At 42.1% G+C, this 16,251-nt stretch overlaps 1 protein-coding gene across 7 annotated transcripts in view; it reads right to left on the bottom strand.

Moving 5' to 3' along the window:
* FAM200B (family with sequence similarity 200 member B) overlaps positions 1 to 16,251 on the bottom strand; it is a 50,085-nt gene that overhangs the window by 14,500 nt on the left and 19,334 nt on the right. For 3 of the 7 annotated variants that reach the window (XR_010338553.1, XR_010338550.1, XR_010338554.1), the window contains one exon: positions 15,016 to 15,091. Coding sequence is in view for 4 of the 7 variants with exons in the window: in XM_064365786.1 (XP_064221856.1) it covers positions 864 to 950; positions 4,580 to 4,672; positions 5,024 to 5,100; positions 8,508 to 8,590; positions 12,456 to 12,591; positions 14,965 to 15,135 (647 nt within the window). In the remaining 3 variants the exon portion in view is untranslated. Of the gene's footprint in view, positions 1 to 863; positions 951 to 4,579; positions 4,673 to 5,023; positions 5,101 to 8,507; positions 8,591 to 12,455; positions 12,592 to 14,964; positions 16,239 to 16,251 lie in introns of those variants that run through there. The other 4 variants (XM_012472384.3, XM_064365786.1, XM_064365784.1 and 1 more) reach the window with 4 other exon arrangements.

The following is a 16,251-nucleotide window of genomic DNA, read 5'->3' as shown; positions in this document are numbered from 1 at the left end:
CTTGAGGGGTTCCTTGTCTTGAGGAGGCATGGAGTGGGAGGGAGTGGTTCACACTTTTAGGGGGCTTTGCTCAGCTGGGAGAATGATCCCATGGGGCTTCTCGGAAGACAGAGTGGCAGAGAAGCAGGACGATCAAGGGTGTTGGACAATAAGAGAAGACCACTGACATCATTTCCACTCTGTGACACTCCAATGTTCAAGAAAGCCACAGTTTTTGCAGTATTGGATTCCAGCCCCTTGCAGAATCAGCAGGTCCACAGTCTTAGAGGCTGAAGCAGAGAGAGCCAGAGGCAGGGATTTGAGTCCAGAGATGGCTTGCAACTATCTTATGGCTTGAGCCAAGTTTTTTTTTTTTTAATTTCCAAGCAGGAAGGCCCACAAATGATATCTGATTGTAAGTAGATAAAGTGTCTGGCCCATAAGTGCTCACCAAATGGTAGATATTATCATTTTCCTATTGGTCTGTGGTCAAGATGCATCTGTAAATGTCTCAAACAAACTCCTACCTTAGCACCTGTCATGCACAAGGACCCCATAGAGATCCAAAGACATAGGAACCTCAGTCCTTGTCCTCCAGTGTCTCACTGCACAGTCAGCACAGTGAGAGAACTGGGCATGAGCAAATGAGAAAGTGCCACTCTGTGTGTTCTTTAAGCTCCATGAAGATGGACTCTGGACAGCAGTGGGTGGGGCCCCGGCCAAATCCAGGCCAGAAGGTGTTCCTTGCTTCCACAACAAGAGGCCACCCAGAGGACACCACCCCATGGACTTCAGAGCGGGAGCCAGCACTAGCCTTTAGGCAGCCCTCCCCCAAAATCACATACCACCTCTACAAGTGCACATTGATTATATAGGCTGCCTACCGGTAATCATTAATACAGCTGTACTGGAACCCCATGTCCTTCAGCCTCTTTTCCAGGACTTTCATGCTGCCTTCCCCGCAGGATTCCCTAAAACATAAAAATATATGATTAAAAAGTAAGAAAATAAGAGGAGGAAGAGGAAGTTATCTCTCAGTTAAATGTAATTTCTTTTGACCATGTGCTCCTGGATATTCTACTCTCAGAAAGAAAACAGAATGTCTCTGGTTTAAAAAGGGCTGCTTCCGGTAAACCTGCGGGACCCAGGAGACGATGCTCTGAGGACCCCAGCACCAGGCCTGAAGCTGGGCAGCCAGGAGCACTGGGAGAACCAGGGCCAGTGCATGTGCATGATGTCAGCCACCTGTGCAGTCTGTCCCCAGACAGTGACACATATCTGCAACGTGCCCCAGGGGCTCAGCACGATGCTACCTGCCAATTTGTGCACCTTACACTGCAGTGTATTCATTCAAAGTTTTAAGTAATCACCAAAACATACAAATTTAAAAATACTAGAAAATGCAAATGAACAAAAATTTTTAGAAATTACCTGAAATCTCACACCCCTAGAGATAACTGATGTTAACATTTTGGTGTATATAGGTCTAAACTTTTAAAATATATTTATTTCTGCAAGTTTTTTAAAACATAGCAATAGGACTCTGCTATCCAATTTGTTTTGTACTCTGCTTTAGCTCCTGTGTATACACACACACACACACACACACACACACACACACTTCTCTGCCATTGTTTTTAGCGCCTTCATGGTCTCCCTTACATAAACAGACTATAACTCATAGAACCCGTCCTCTCTTGTTGAAGACCTAGGTTGATTCTTTTATTTCAATGCCATTTACACTACAATAAACTCTGTTGGTGTGGAGTCCTAATCAGGAAAAAAAGGAGTCAGGTTGGCAGGAGCAGGGAAAGGCAAAAAGAGAAAGCAGATAAGCTATAAGTCTGCTTTCTTCATGGTTCAGGATACACAGCTTTCTGCACAAATAACTCACAACTTTCCCATGCCCAGCTATCACCATACCCTCAGCTGATAGAAAAAGGCAAGTTAGCTCACTTGGTGTTATCAGAACTGCACGAAGTACTCTTCAGCACACAGCACAAACACCATCCTATAAAAACCCCAGTAAGCCTTTGTCTCCCTGCAGTCAGCTCATCTCTTGCTGACGTGCCCGTTGCACCCTTGCAACATATTTTCATACTTTCACTAATAAATCTGTCTTTCTTTACCTTCAACTGTCTCGGTAAATTCTTACCTCCTGTACCACCAGCCCAGATAGTCACCGATTAGAACTTCATTTTCATACACATTCTTAATTGTTTGTTCACTTGGCATAAATTCCTGAAAGTAGGTTTTCTGGCATCAACGATTTGAATCCATTTTAAGGCTCTTATATAAACAGTCTGATAAAGTACAAGAGTGGCAATTTCCCACACTTGTACCAACAGTGATTCTTGTCTGCTTTCATTAATGGTCACAATTAAGCAGGGAGAATTTACAAACACAAACCGAGGTAGACACAACACCACCAGCTGTGGTTATTAAGCATGGTATATTATAGGCAGGGCCCTGAGTTTACATGAAGTGGGATGGTAAACAGCCTCCCCACTATAAAATTAATAAAGGGGGAGTGTACAGGGAGGAAATAAGCAATTGGAAATTTTTACAGAAGTGGAATTCCAGGCATTACAGGAATGAAGAGGGCAAAGTATTGAATAACATCATTTTTTAGAACTTTGACAATACCTGGGACAATGCCTTACTGTGGGCCAGGTTCACTACTTATAATTTTTTTTTTTAGTAAGCAATGACATTTAGGCTGCAGGACACCTGGACACAGAGATAAGTGAATGGGTTATTAAAATAACTATAAAGGCCAGGTGCGGTGGCTCACGCCTGTAATCCCAGCACTTTGGGAGGCCGAGGCAGGTGGATCACCTGAGGTCAGGAGTTTGAGACCACCCTGGCCAACATGGTGAAACCCCGTCTCTACTAAACACACAAAAAATTAGCTGGGCTTGGTGGCAGACATCTGTAATCCCAGCTACTTGGAGGTTGAGGCAGGAGAATCACTTGAACCCAGGAGGCAGAGGTTGCATTGAGCTGACATCTGGCCACTGCACTCCAGCCTGAGAAGCAAGAGTGAAACACCATTTCAAAATAAATAAATAAATAAATATAAACTGTTTTTTGTTTTTTTTCTAAATAAAGGCAGCCCAAACCATGCTAAACACAATCAGGTGTCAGCCATGCTGATTTTAGTTCTCTGCTTATGAGTTTTATTTTTTAAATAAGTTTTATTTTGTATATTTGAGGTTTAAAGCACGATGTCATTAGATACATATAGATAGTAAATTGGTGACTGTAGTAAGGCAGATTAACCATCTATCATCTCACATAGTTACTTTTGTGTGTGATAAGAGCATCTAAAATCTACTTATTTAACAATGATAATCCCTAATACATTACAATTTTATTAACTATGCTGCTAATATGTGTCCCCTAAAATCTGAGCCAAGAGTCCCACTTTCTGAGACTATGACCTGCATCTTCACCCTGTGGCTCAAATATACAACCAGGTGCTCTGACTCCTTTTGTAACCTCTCCTACAGCAGACAGGATGGGCTGAGATGACATTGAATTGCAATCCCCTTATCTTGGTAAAGGTAGGTTCAAAGCACAAGCTTTCTCTGATAGACACATAAAACAACAAGCAAATATAAATTCTAGACAGAGCAACGTCTCACAAAAATAAGACCAATGATACACATTTTTCATGCAAAAGTAAGTATAATTTGTCTTCTGAGAAGGGGAATGCAGATCTTGGTATTACTTATGTAATTAAGTAGTTTTCAAATTTATTACAATCTATTGCCCAAGAGACGGGGGAAAAATCAGCCCTTAATATGATGAGTCTTAGAGGGTCATGGGGGCTGACAAGGACACAGGGAATTCACTGAGTTTCTCCCAAACACTTTCAATGGGACCGCCACTCCTCGTGGTTAGTAAAACTTTCCTCCATGTAGCACAGAGGGACTGTTCTGAAGGATAAGGTCCTAGCTTGCTTCCAAAGCTCCATTATGGCTTTTTAGCTTTAATTAGGCTGTGGCCTCATTGGCTTGTCTTTAAACCAAATCAGTTTAATTTTTTTACCTTGAGTTTGTGCCAGCAGTGCCCTTTACTGCTGAGAAGGATGAGTTTCAGCCTGCATTTACATGTAAACTCGTGGTTTTCCAGAAAATGTGGATCATAAAAGTTTTCTTAATCAGTTATTCAAGATCCAGTTGAAGAGCTGGTTGTTATCTGAGAATAACATCTTAATTATAGAGTCCCTAGGTTAATTCTGAGAACCACTAGTGAGGGCTTTTGAATTTCAAATGACCAGAAGAAGAAACTGGCTTAGACCCTCACAAATGCATAAGGAACTTGCTCATCCAAAGCTGGCTGGGTCACTCAGAAGGGAACACTGTCTTCGCTGGCTGAGAGGAGTTTCCCAGATAAAGGAGGTTTTCTCTCTGGGCTCAGGACTGGCTATCGGCATTGCCAGAAAGTCAAGCTTTTGTCTTTCTCTATCAACCTCATTAGAAACAAAGAAGGCTGTCATTTCCCCCAAACTGAAAATGTTAAATGAACTTTATCATATCATATACAAGAAAAACAAACGTGCACAATTATCACTATCAATATCACCGTGACTTACACATTGGGTCCCCCGATTTCATGCATAACCCAGATCTCAATTCGTGTAATTTTTTCCTTCTGGAAGTTTGGAATTTCATAATCTGCAAAAAAACTGAGAAACATTTCTTAAAGACCTAAAGCAATATGATACTTTTTCCAGTTCAGTTGTTAATTTACACATTACTTTAAAAAAAAAAAGAAAAAAGCTTCTAGAGGTTTCTTTTTTTTTAAATTTTAACTTTTATTTTTAGGTTACTTATTATTCTTGTATTCATCAGCTGTTAATGGTTTAACTCTGTAGATATGGCTCTGATCACTAGGTCATTCATCTGTTTTGCTCTACCTGAATTTATAGAAGCAAGCATGAGATAGGGATTAGGATAATTTTCTTTGGCCTCTATTTAAAACAATTAAATAAACATCTTGGCATCCTCTGTTGTGTCTGAATGTGTGGTGTTCTTACCCTTTAATGGGATAGGCTCCTGTTGGCTCTGAACCATTCAGCATGACGTGGATCACCCCAGAACTATCCTTTGAATACTACAAGAAAAACCAAGTATTTTTAGCAAATAAAGACGTGACATTTTTCTACGATAAAATGAGCATTTTTACAAATTGTCAGTTCTAAATAACGGCAAGGATATGATAAATGTGGCATTTCATATGGCTTGGTAGAAATGCAAACTGGTTTATTTTGGAAAGCAAATTGCCTTGAAATGTCAAAAAACTCATAGACTCAGTAATCCATGTCTGGGAATCTACACTAAGAAGATAATAGAAAATACGCAGTATCTTATCCGCTGGAATAAACTAGGTTATTCTCCCTTAGCAAAGAACCTCAAAACTGCAGTGGCTTTAAATAACAATAATTTATATCATGCTCACACTACATGTTTATCACAAGCCCTTTGGGACTTTGTTCCACGTGTCCTCAGTCTGGGACACATCTGTAAAATCTCTGATTGCCAGGAAAGGGAGGAGATAGTGACAAATCATGGACCGCTCCTTAAAGGCTTCCACCCAAAAGTCACACACATTACTCCCACTCACAACTCATTGGTCAGGGTAAGTCACATGTAAATAACTTCATGAGACAGGGGAGTGCAAACCGTGGGCTCAGAAGACAAGCCAGAAATATTTGGCAAGCAGCACTAAGGACTACCATGAGCATTGTGCACAAAGATGTGGAGTGAAGCATTCCTTGTAATTCTGAAATATTGTAACCACTACAAAATACTCAACAACAAGGGAATGGTGAGTAAACTATGATACTTACGTGTCTGAAATATTAACCAGCCCTTAGTAACAGTCTACAAAGTGCAACAAAGATTTGCAATAGCATAGGAAGTGCTTACTTTTTTTTTTTTTTTCGAGACAGAGGCTCACTCTGTGGCCCAGGCTGGAGTGCAGTGGCGCGACCTCGGCTTCCCGCAACCTCCGCATCCTGGGTTTAAATGATTCTCCTGCCTCAGCCTCCTGAGTAGCTGGGACTACAGGTGCGTGCCACCACGTCTGGCTAATTTTTTGTATTTTTAGTAGAGACGGGTTTTCACCATCTTAGCCAGGATGGTCTCGATCTCCTGAGCTCATGATCCGCCAGCCTTGGCCTCCCAAAGTGCTGGGATTACAGGCGTGAGCCACCACGCCCGGCTGGAAGTGTTTTACTTTCAAAGCAAAATGCAACAGTTGTTGGAGGAGCATGAGCTCTACTGTATTAAAAACACATGGGCAGAAGTCAAGGAATTCCCAAGGGAGAGACAGGTCCACAGAAATTCCAAAATCTCCACTTCGAATTACTATCCAAAGCATGTAATTTCCATCATAAAATGTTTATACTAGAATGAAGGATGTGTAGAGGTGAAATATGTGGCACTGACATATAGGTGGCTGGGTTCACTCCCTAGCAAAGTGACACTCAATACCAAACAATATACTCTCATATTGCTTCCAAATAGTGCTAACAGTCATAGTTAAATCCTTAAGTGCCAACACCTGATCACCAATGGGTTGCCTTTAGGTTGTAGGAATGTCGGTGAAATTTATATTTTCTATGTTTGTCATTTTCTGTTATGAGCAGCTATTATACTGACAAAAAGAAAAAATATTTTTTAAAAAATGTATGCAGGGTCAGGCATGGCAGCTTACACCTGTAATCCCAGCACTTTGGGAGGCTGAGGTGGGCAGATCACCTGAGGTCAGAGTTCAAGACCAGCTGGCTGATATGGCAAAAACCTGTCTCAACTAAAAATATGAAAATTAGCCAGGCGCGGTGTCATGCACCTGTAGTCCCAGCTACTTAGGAGGCTGAGGTGGAAAAATCATTTGAACACAGGAGGCAGAGGTTGCAGTGAGCTAAGAATGTGCCACTGTACTCCAGCCTGGATACAGAGAGAGACTCCATCTCGAAAAAAAAGATAAAAATTAAAATTAAAAGCATGCAGATGCAATGAGGCCATATAACGTCATGGTTGAAAGTCTGATCTCAAGCCAGCCTGTCTGTTTTCAAATCCTGGCCCCGCTGCTTGTCAGTTCCATAACCTTAGTAAAACTTCTTGACCTCTCTGTACCTTACTTTACTATCTGTAAAATAAGGATTTTAAGAGTCTCTGTCTCATAGAACTGTCATAAAGAAGAAAATATTTAAAATAATAACTACTAACATTTATTGAATATTTATCTGCTAAGGTTTCAATCCACTTCTCATCACTATACCACACTACCTTTCGTCATGCTTTGACTACACAGCAAATGCCAAGGGCTCAGAAAAATGTAGGCACTAGTATTAGATTTCCATTCTAGAATTTGAGGAAGTATAAGGTGGTGGTTTGGAGCACACACTTGGAAGTCCAGCAGAGACACTGGGTAAAATATATGGTCCCATTACATGTGATGTTGACATCTCCCCTTAGTTACTATTTGATCCCACTTTCAGATGATGACATCTCTGTAGCCTCCCAATTCTCAGTGAGGAGCTCTGGCAGCCACTGCCAACTCACTGGAGTCTGTGCTCAAGATGAAACCTATAGGCAGTGGGAGCAAATGATGCTCCCTTGGGGTGGGCAGCAGAGCACAGTGATAAACAGAGTATGTTTTATCTGGGAAGAACCCTCTGCTTAGTTCCAAACTGCAGCCACTACGGAGGATTTGACCAAGGTCCTTCTCACCCTGACTAACAATCTACCTAGTGGACACCTGAGGATCTAGGGTAGAAGATGGGACCCAAAGAGACATGCAGAGTCCTGAAAGGGGGTTGGCAGTGGTGGGTGGAACTGCCCTGACATTCACCTGGTCAGCCTAGCTAACACTAAATAGTCAGCAGCTCTTTGCCAGGCACTGAACTAAGAATGGAACCCTCTTTATTTCTAATCTTTATTCTAATTCTCATGACAGAGAGTGTAAGCTGTAGTCCCTGGCATGTTATAGCTACTTATAGCTGTCATCAACTCTGGTAACATCATTCTCTGGGAGACAGACCTACTTTCAGGGGACCATTTCTGTGTCTCCCGCTTACCCTCCATCACCTATCAATTCCTCTCCCATTAATATTAGTCTTGTGGACATTTCTGACCCCCACAAATTGATCTTAGGTGTCCTAGGGTCTTCCATAAGGCAGGAGTTGCCCCATTTTAGTAGCAATCAAAAATCATTGATTGGAAATACTAACGATAACCATGACATAATGGAAATAATAATAACAACTTAAAACCCACATGTATAGCCAACATTTACAGAATGTTTTCTCTGTGCCAGGCACTGCATTAAGTATTTATTTCCTCAAATTCTCACAACTTTATAGAGCAGAGAGCATGAGTCATGATTTGGTAAAAGTGGAAAATGAGGCTCAGAGTTGAGTGATGACCTGGGGCACAGACTCTGAGCCACCGTGTTCCATCCCCACAGGTCCAACACATGCTCAACCACTCAGATATCATCATTCTCCGCACTACCTGGATGGATGCCCTTTTCCAAAAGGAATCCACAGGATTATTTTCACAGTCTTCTGATGTAGGGCAGGATTGGTAATCGAGTCCTAAGGGGAAAGTAGACAAACACGTTTTATTCCAAAGATTATCTATCTCAGAGAAGAATTAACTTACAATGTATGCCAGTTCCATGAAATATACTTAGCCTCCATTCTGTACAATGTGTACAAGTTTAACATCCACAGTTCTTCCCATTTGATCCACAAGGAGCCTGGTGAGGGACCACCTTGTCCATGATATTAAAGACGTTCATCATTTTGCTCATCACAATGTAAGGAAGGCAGAGAACTAAACAGCTGGCTAGTGAGTGAGCCTAGCTGACCACTGCGCATCAGCATGTTAGCTGGGTTATTTCTCTACTGGAGCACTAGTAAAGTAAGTTTTAAAAACCCATAAACAACAACAACAACAAACACCCTTTGCTTTATTGGGAGAAGTGCCTTCTACAAAAATTCAGTTGTTAGACATTATCTTAGTAGTAAATACAAGGAAAAAAAGTACTGAGAAAGTGATAATCCTTAGCCAGAAAACAGAAATTTTATACCATTGAAAAATATATAAAATGTTAAAATGTATTACGTTTAAAAATGTTTAAGGACAGACTAAAGACTCCAGCAGATCAGTGGGATGTGGGATGTGCTTATCATATACTCTACAAAGAAAAAAAAAATTCTAATAGAGAAGTTGACCTCATATTCCTAGCAAGTGCTGCTATTAATGGTATTATTCATAATAGCCAAGATATGGAATCAACCTGTGTCCATCAACTAATTAACAAAGAAAATATGGCATATATACATAATGGAATACTATTTAGCCATAAAAACAATGAAATCCTGTCATTTTCAACAACATGGATGAACCTGGAGGCCATTATGTCAATCAAATAAGTCAGGCACAGGAAAACAAATATTCCATGATCTCACTTATAAGTGGAATCTTCAAAAGTTGATCTCATAGAGGTTGAGGAAGAATAGTGGTTACCAGAGGCTGGGGAGGGGAATGGATAAGGGAGATGGAAAGATGTTGGTCAACAAATACAATGTTACAGTTACACAGGAGGAATAAGCACTGGGGCTGTAATGCACAATAGGGTGGCTACAGCTAACAATAGTGTACTGTATATTTCAAAATATCTAGTATGAAGGATTTTTAATTTCTCACCACAAAGAAATAGTAAATGTTTAAGATGATGGATATGCTAATTACTCTGATTTGATCATTACACAACATATATACACATCAAAACATCACATTGTACCCCATAAATATATATAGTTTTTATCCGTCAATGAAAAATAAAATAAAACTTAAATTTAAAAAAAAGAACCAAGGCCAGGTGCAGTGGCTCATGCCTGTAATCCCAGTTCTTTGGGAGGCTGAGGCAGGAGGATCATTTGAAGTCAGGAGTTCAAGACCAGCCTGGGCAACATGGCAAGACCACGTGTCTACAAAAATAATTTAAAAAACAGCCTAGTGTAGTGTTGTGTACCTGTAGTCCAGCTACTCAAGAGGCTGAGGCAAGATTATCCCTTGAGGACAGGCGTTCAGGGCTGCAGTGAGCTGTGATCATACCACTGCATTCCAGCCTGGGCAGCCAAGTGAGACCCTATCTCAAAAAATAATAATTGAAAAATAAAAATAAAATAAATAAGAAAGAACTGCTGTCAATGGTTTGGGTTTGCTATTTTCTTGACTTTTTTCTAAGTGTGTATTTTCATAGATGTATTGAGTATATGTGTTTTTACTTGAATAGCATCATACCAATCACAGGGTTCTGTAACTTTATTTTTAGCTTAAAAATATGCTTCTTTCCGGGTCAATAAATTAAAAACCCCATCACCATTGCTGGTGGCCCCACAGGATTCTATGACACACACATACTGTTATTTAGCTGACCTGAACTGCTGGACTTCACTTCCTTCTGAAACAAAGAGGGCATAGATAGAAACAGGCAGTGGGTGAGGTGAGGAAGGAATAACTGGTGCTTTTCTGGAAGGCTCTCCCTTTCTGTATGTGTTTTTCATCACATTCCTCCCTGCCTTCTCCCCACCTTCAGCATAATCAAACGAAGGCTTCCTGGTCATCTCCATTGAAAGAATGGCTGTGTCCATTTGCCCTGAAACCTGCAATGCTGCCCATCTCACTCACAGTGAAAAGCAGAGGCCTCACAACATCCGGTGCCATCTGGCCCTCCTTTATTCCTCTAGCCTCAGAGCCCACACTTTCCTCTTTGCCCACTGCCCTCCTTGCTATTAAATATATCACACACGCTCCCACCTTAGGACCTTTGCAATTACTGTTCTCCCGTCAGAAAATGCTCTTTCTCTTCTTCAGGTCCTTGTTCAAATACCAGCTTCCCAGTGAGGTTTTCTGTAGGCATCTAGGTTAAAATACAACACTTTCCTCTCCCTGGCCCTCCACCCTCCAGTTTTTGTGTCCTTATTACCTGTTTCATTTTTCTCCATAGCCCTTATAATCTTAAGGCAGACTATATATTTCACTTGCCTGTTTATTGTCTTACCTGCCCTCCTGTAATGTAAGCTTAAATTAATGAGGTATTAATTTCCTCTTTTATTCTCTACTGGGTTCCCACTGTCTAGAAGATGAGGGTCTGGCACATAGTAGACACTATAAATTTTAGTTTGATGGACAAATGAATGGAGGATAAATAAAAAGAACTGATATTAGGTTAACTCTTTGTTATTTTTCTCCCCTTTTTGTGCCCAGTCTCACTCTGTCACCCAGGCTGCAGTGCAGTGGTGTGTTCTTGGCTTAGTGCAACCTCCATCTCCAGGGTTCAAGGGATTCTCCTCTCTCAGCCTCCCAAGTAGCTGGGATTACAGGCATGCACCATCACACCTGGCTAATTTTTTTGTATTTTTAGTAGAGATGTGGTTTCTTCATGTTGGCCAAGCTGGTCTCGAACTCCTGACCTCAAATGATCCACCCACCTCGGCCTCACAAAGTGCTGGGATTACAGGAGTGAGCCACCATGCCTAGCCTGACATTATATTAACTTTTAAAGTGACTCATATCCAGGAAGGATCTCCAGTCTTCATGACAGGAACACTCCCTCACCTCTTTCCTTGTTAGCCTCCTCCTCTAGCTTCCTTGATGCCCTGATGGAGGCTGGTGTCTCTCTCTGCTACTCTTTGGCACACCATTTTTCCTGCATTACAGCCCATATCACTCAAGTTAATAGCCCCTATGAGGCTATAAGCTCCCTGAAAATGGTGACTGCTGTGTCGCCAGCTCCTCGCACCACAGTTGAATGAATGAGGAGAGTTTGCAGTACATTCAGGCCAGCTCTTGTGACTCTAACGTTCCCTATGACTTGGATCTCGAAATCTCTGCTGGTGGCCTGGAGTGGTGTTAAAGCACACAGCCTTCAGAATCTATCAGGACAGAGCTGAGACCCAGTCTTACCACTTCCAGTCATTTAACCTCCTTAAGCTTCAGCTTCCCCCTCTGGACAAATGAGGATAGCAAGGCAGAGTTGTGCAAGGTTGAGAATATGGGCTCTGGAGTCCGACTGTCTGCTGCTTATTAGCTTATGCCCCCCTGAGAATGTTTCTTAATCTTGCTGTGCCTCAGTTTCCTCATTTATCAAAGTGGGGATTATGATAGAATCCCATGAGGCTGTTGTGGCATTAAATGAATATATATATGTGCGTGTGTGTTTGTGTGTGTGTATATGTATACATAGCACCATATATATATTGCTTAGACTGGCACCTGCAAAAGATATGCATTCTCTAGCATTGTTATTATTAACTATTCTTAACACTTATCTCAGAGGACTTGGAGAGGATCAAATGAAATGAATGCATATGAAAGCATTTAGCACAAATGGTAACGAATAGGACATAGGAGCTCTTAAGTGTCCTGTGATCTGTGCAGGAAACTTACCGGAGGCATTTTTCTGTCGACACCAGCTCAAGAAATCTGCAACCCTGCCATACAGAACATCGCTCACAGGCATAAAACGACGGGTGTTATCCGAAAAACTGTTAACAAGGAGGTGGCTATTTTCCCAGAAAAGGGACTAAGGAAAGACAAACAAAATATCTAAATACAAAACAAAATCAAAACAGACTCCTCAGGCACAATATCCTCAAGGCAAGTCAGGCAATCCAGTTCTCATTCAACTCTGACCTGCTGCACAACAACTTAATTTACCTTTTTGTTGTCTTCACCTATTCATTCAAAGAGTGCTAGCATCTCTCCTCCCTTTCTTCCCAGGAGATCATGCAAATGTTAATGAAATATTTTCTCACTAGTACAAAATACACATGCATGTGATAAGATTACCTACATTAAAAATGATTGGCTGGGCACAGTGGCTCATGCCTATAATCCCAGCACTTTGCGAGGCCGAGGCAGGCAGATCACAAAGTCAAGAGATCGAGATCATCCTGTCCAACATGGCGAAACTCTGTCTCTGCTAAAAATACAAAAATTAGCTTGGCATGGTGGCGCACACCTGTAGTCCCAGCTACTTGGGAGGCTGAGGCAGAAGAATCGCTTGAACCTGGGAGGCGGAGGTTGCAGTGAGCCAAGATTGCGACACTGCACTCCAGCCTAGTGACAGAGCAAGATTCCATCTCAAAAAAAAAAAAAAAAAAAATCAAGGGACCTGGGCTGGAATCCTGGCTCTTTCATACATTAGATATGTAATCTTGACCAAGGTGTTCAATCTCCCTGTTTCTCATTTTCTACTTCTGGAAAATGCAGAGCATGGGCCCTTTTTCTTCTTCCACAGCTGTGGCCAGGAGAACATGCAGTCACAAAAAGCACTTCCTAAAGTGTCAAGTGCCTCCAAAACACATTGCTTTTATATTATTATTATTATTTTTTTGAGACAGAGTCTTGTTCTGTTGCCAGGCGCCAGGCTGGAGTGCAGTGGCACAATCTCAGCTCACTGCAACCTCTGCCTCCCGGGCTCAAGCAATTCTCCTGCCTCAGTTTCCCTAGTAGCTGGGACTACAGACGTGTGCCACCACGCCCAGCTAATTTTTGTATTTTAGTAGAGACGGGACTTCACCATGTTGGCCAGGATGGTCTCAATCTCCTGACCTTGTGATCTACCCTCCTTGGCCTCCCAAAGTGCTGGGATTACAGGCGTGAGCCACCACGCCCGGCCACTTTTATATTATACTTTATAGTTTCCACTACAGCTTTTTCATACAACAATAACACAAATCCCCCCATCACTATTTCATCTGACCCTCAGTAGTTCCATCAGTCTATATTTAGACTAGAAGGTCCCCAAGGGTGAGGGCGGTTTTTCACTATTACATCCTTAACCTGTAGCACCAATGACTGGCAAACAAATAGCCCAGGAAGTATACTGAGTTCATCAACTAGCACCAAATCTATGAAAGAGAAGGAAAAAAAGTTGGCTTCCCCCTTTCAGTGACAGGAAGGCAGTGAGGTTCAAAAACAGCATGTACTTAAAACTCATGTTTTCAGTCTATTCTATCTTTGAACCTCACAGTTCCATTTACTTGCTTTTACAAATAACGCACAATAGAAAAAAATCAGGTTAAGAATATTTATGTCAGAGAAACAAAAATGGTGTCTAGCTTTCTTTAAACTTGAGGTATTGTTTTAAGCTAGGGTTTTATGGAAATGTTCTCATTTATTTTTATTTTATTAGACCTTAGGGTGTAGACAGAATATAGATATGTGGTTTTCTTAAATAAACTGGTACTGAATGAATATCATCTTAAGACCCATTAAATGGAGAGACTGGTCTCCTGGGAGGATACTGATATTGAGGGTTTTCTGAATTTCTCAAGGGTCAGGCCATTGGGCCAGTTAAGATGAAGATTATTTAGAACTGGACAGATGTGGAGGCCCAGTGTGACAGGTATGGCCATGTCCTGATGTCCTTGTGGTGATTCTCACACTGACTTGCTGATTTAGGAAATTTTCTTCTGCCCACAACCGGCAGGAGATCTAGAATCACTGTTGGAAACTCACATGGTTTGGATTTGTGTTTCTTGTCAAAATGTAATTTTCTATGTTGGAGGTGGGGCCAGGTGTGAGGTGATTGGATTATGGGGGCAGATTTCCCCCTTTGGTGCTGTTTTCGTGATGGAGTTCTCAGAAGATCCGATTATTTACAAACGTATGGCACCTCCCTCTGCCCTTGGTCCTGCTCGTGCCATATAACACACCTGCTCCCACTTTGCCTTACACAGGAATAAAAGCTCTCAGAGTCCTCCCAGAAGCCAATGTTGCCATGCTTCCTGTACAGCCTGTGGAACTGTGAACCAGCACACTGTGTGTGCTGCCTGATGTTTCTGTGACGTTGCAGGATGCAGGGGACGGCTAATCTTACACCTGGCCCACGCACCATCCATTTCTGTAGAGACAGAGAGCAAAGTTTTACCCAAGATGGTTGTAGCGTTACCTTATCTCTGGGAATAGAGTGCCTGGAGAGGTTAATAAAAAGGTCATAGTCCGAGGGAAGCACGGAACAGGGATCCTTGGCCAGCACCACTTTAAAGGCTTCCCAGATGGCTGTGCAGTTCTTGTTCCTGTGCAAAAGTACAAGTTGGGAAGAAAACACACATATGAACATCACGATGTAATGTGAAGTATTTTCACTTCTCTAAGCGCTTTACAAGGGATTTTGTCATATGGTGACTCTGCACTCAACAAACTGTCATGGCTCAGGTGACAGATTCAGAAATCTGACACTGGAGTTGTCTCTCAGAAGGCACTGCACAGATTTCTCAGAGCTAAGGAACACAGCCTTGCCCCAGGCTCACAGAGACAAGCAGAAATGACACCGAGCAGGATGTGATAATTTCAGTAAACTATACACAGGTGCCTCTTCATTTAGACCTAACATCAGGCCTGGTCCCATTGTCCAGGTCCACTGTGGAAATCAGGGACCAGGTGAGGCCAGGCCAGGCCAGCCAGCAGGAGGTGTGATGTCAGGAGGGAGTTCCAATGCTGCAAAAGGCTTCCACCCCTGGTAAGGCAGGTGCACCCTCCAGTGCCAGCCCCTCTTGAGGTCCATGCTAGTTTTCGAAAAATATTTCCCACGGCATCTGTAACTTTTTGTTTCTCATACTGGCTGGTGTGTAACACAGGTGCTTCTTATATTATTCTCTGCTGTTTTTTATTTGCCTGAAATGCATGACAATAAAAACAATCAGCACAAGAAAGAGACATCACAAACATAAGAAAAGGGGGGTTCACAGAAGGAACAAAAATCAGTAAGAAATGCAGTGCCAGCAAGAAAGACCCAAACTTCAGAAATCCTCTAGATTTAGGGGATCTGAAATTTGAATTCCAGAAGGACTGGACTCAAGGAATTCCAACCTGAGACCACATTTTGGTTTCTGAGGGTTCAAACTAAACATGCTGCCTGGCAATGGGCTATTACCCAGTTCACCTCTACCCAGCCCTCACTTCTAGAGGGATACCTCTCCACTCTCCTTCACACTCACACACACACACACTTACACATCCATCACCTCTAGAACACACACACACACCGCCACCTCTAGAACAAACACATACATCTCACCTCTAGAACACACACCCCTCACCTCTAGAACACATACCTCTCACCTCTAGAACACACACCCCTCACCTCTAGAACACACACACACATCTCACCTCTAGAACACATACACACACCCCTCACCTCTTTAACACACACACACCCCTCACCTCTAGAACACAC

This window comes from Aotus nancymaae, unplaced genomic scaffold, assembly GCF_030222135.1.
Source record: "Aotus nancymaae isolate 86718 unplaced genomic scaffold, 86718_ANA_hifiasm-v0.15.2.pri h1tg000006l, whole genome shotgun sequence".
Taxonomy (NCBI): Eukaryota; Metazoa; Chordata; class Mammalia; order Primates; family Aotidae; genus Aotus; species Aotus nancymaae.
The sequence above is the reverse complement of the archived record's forward strand: the minus strand, read 5'-3'. Positions and strand labels throughout refer to the sequence as shown.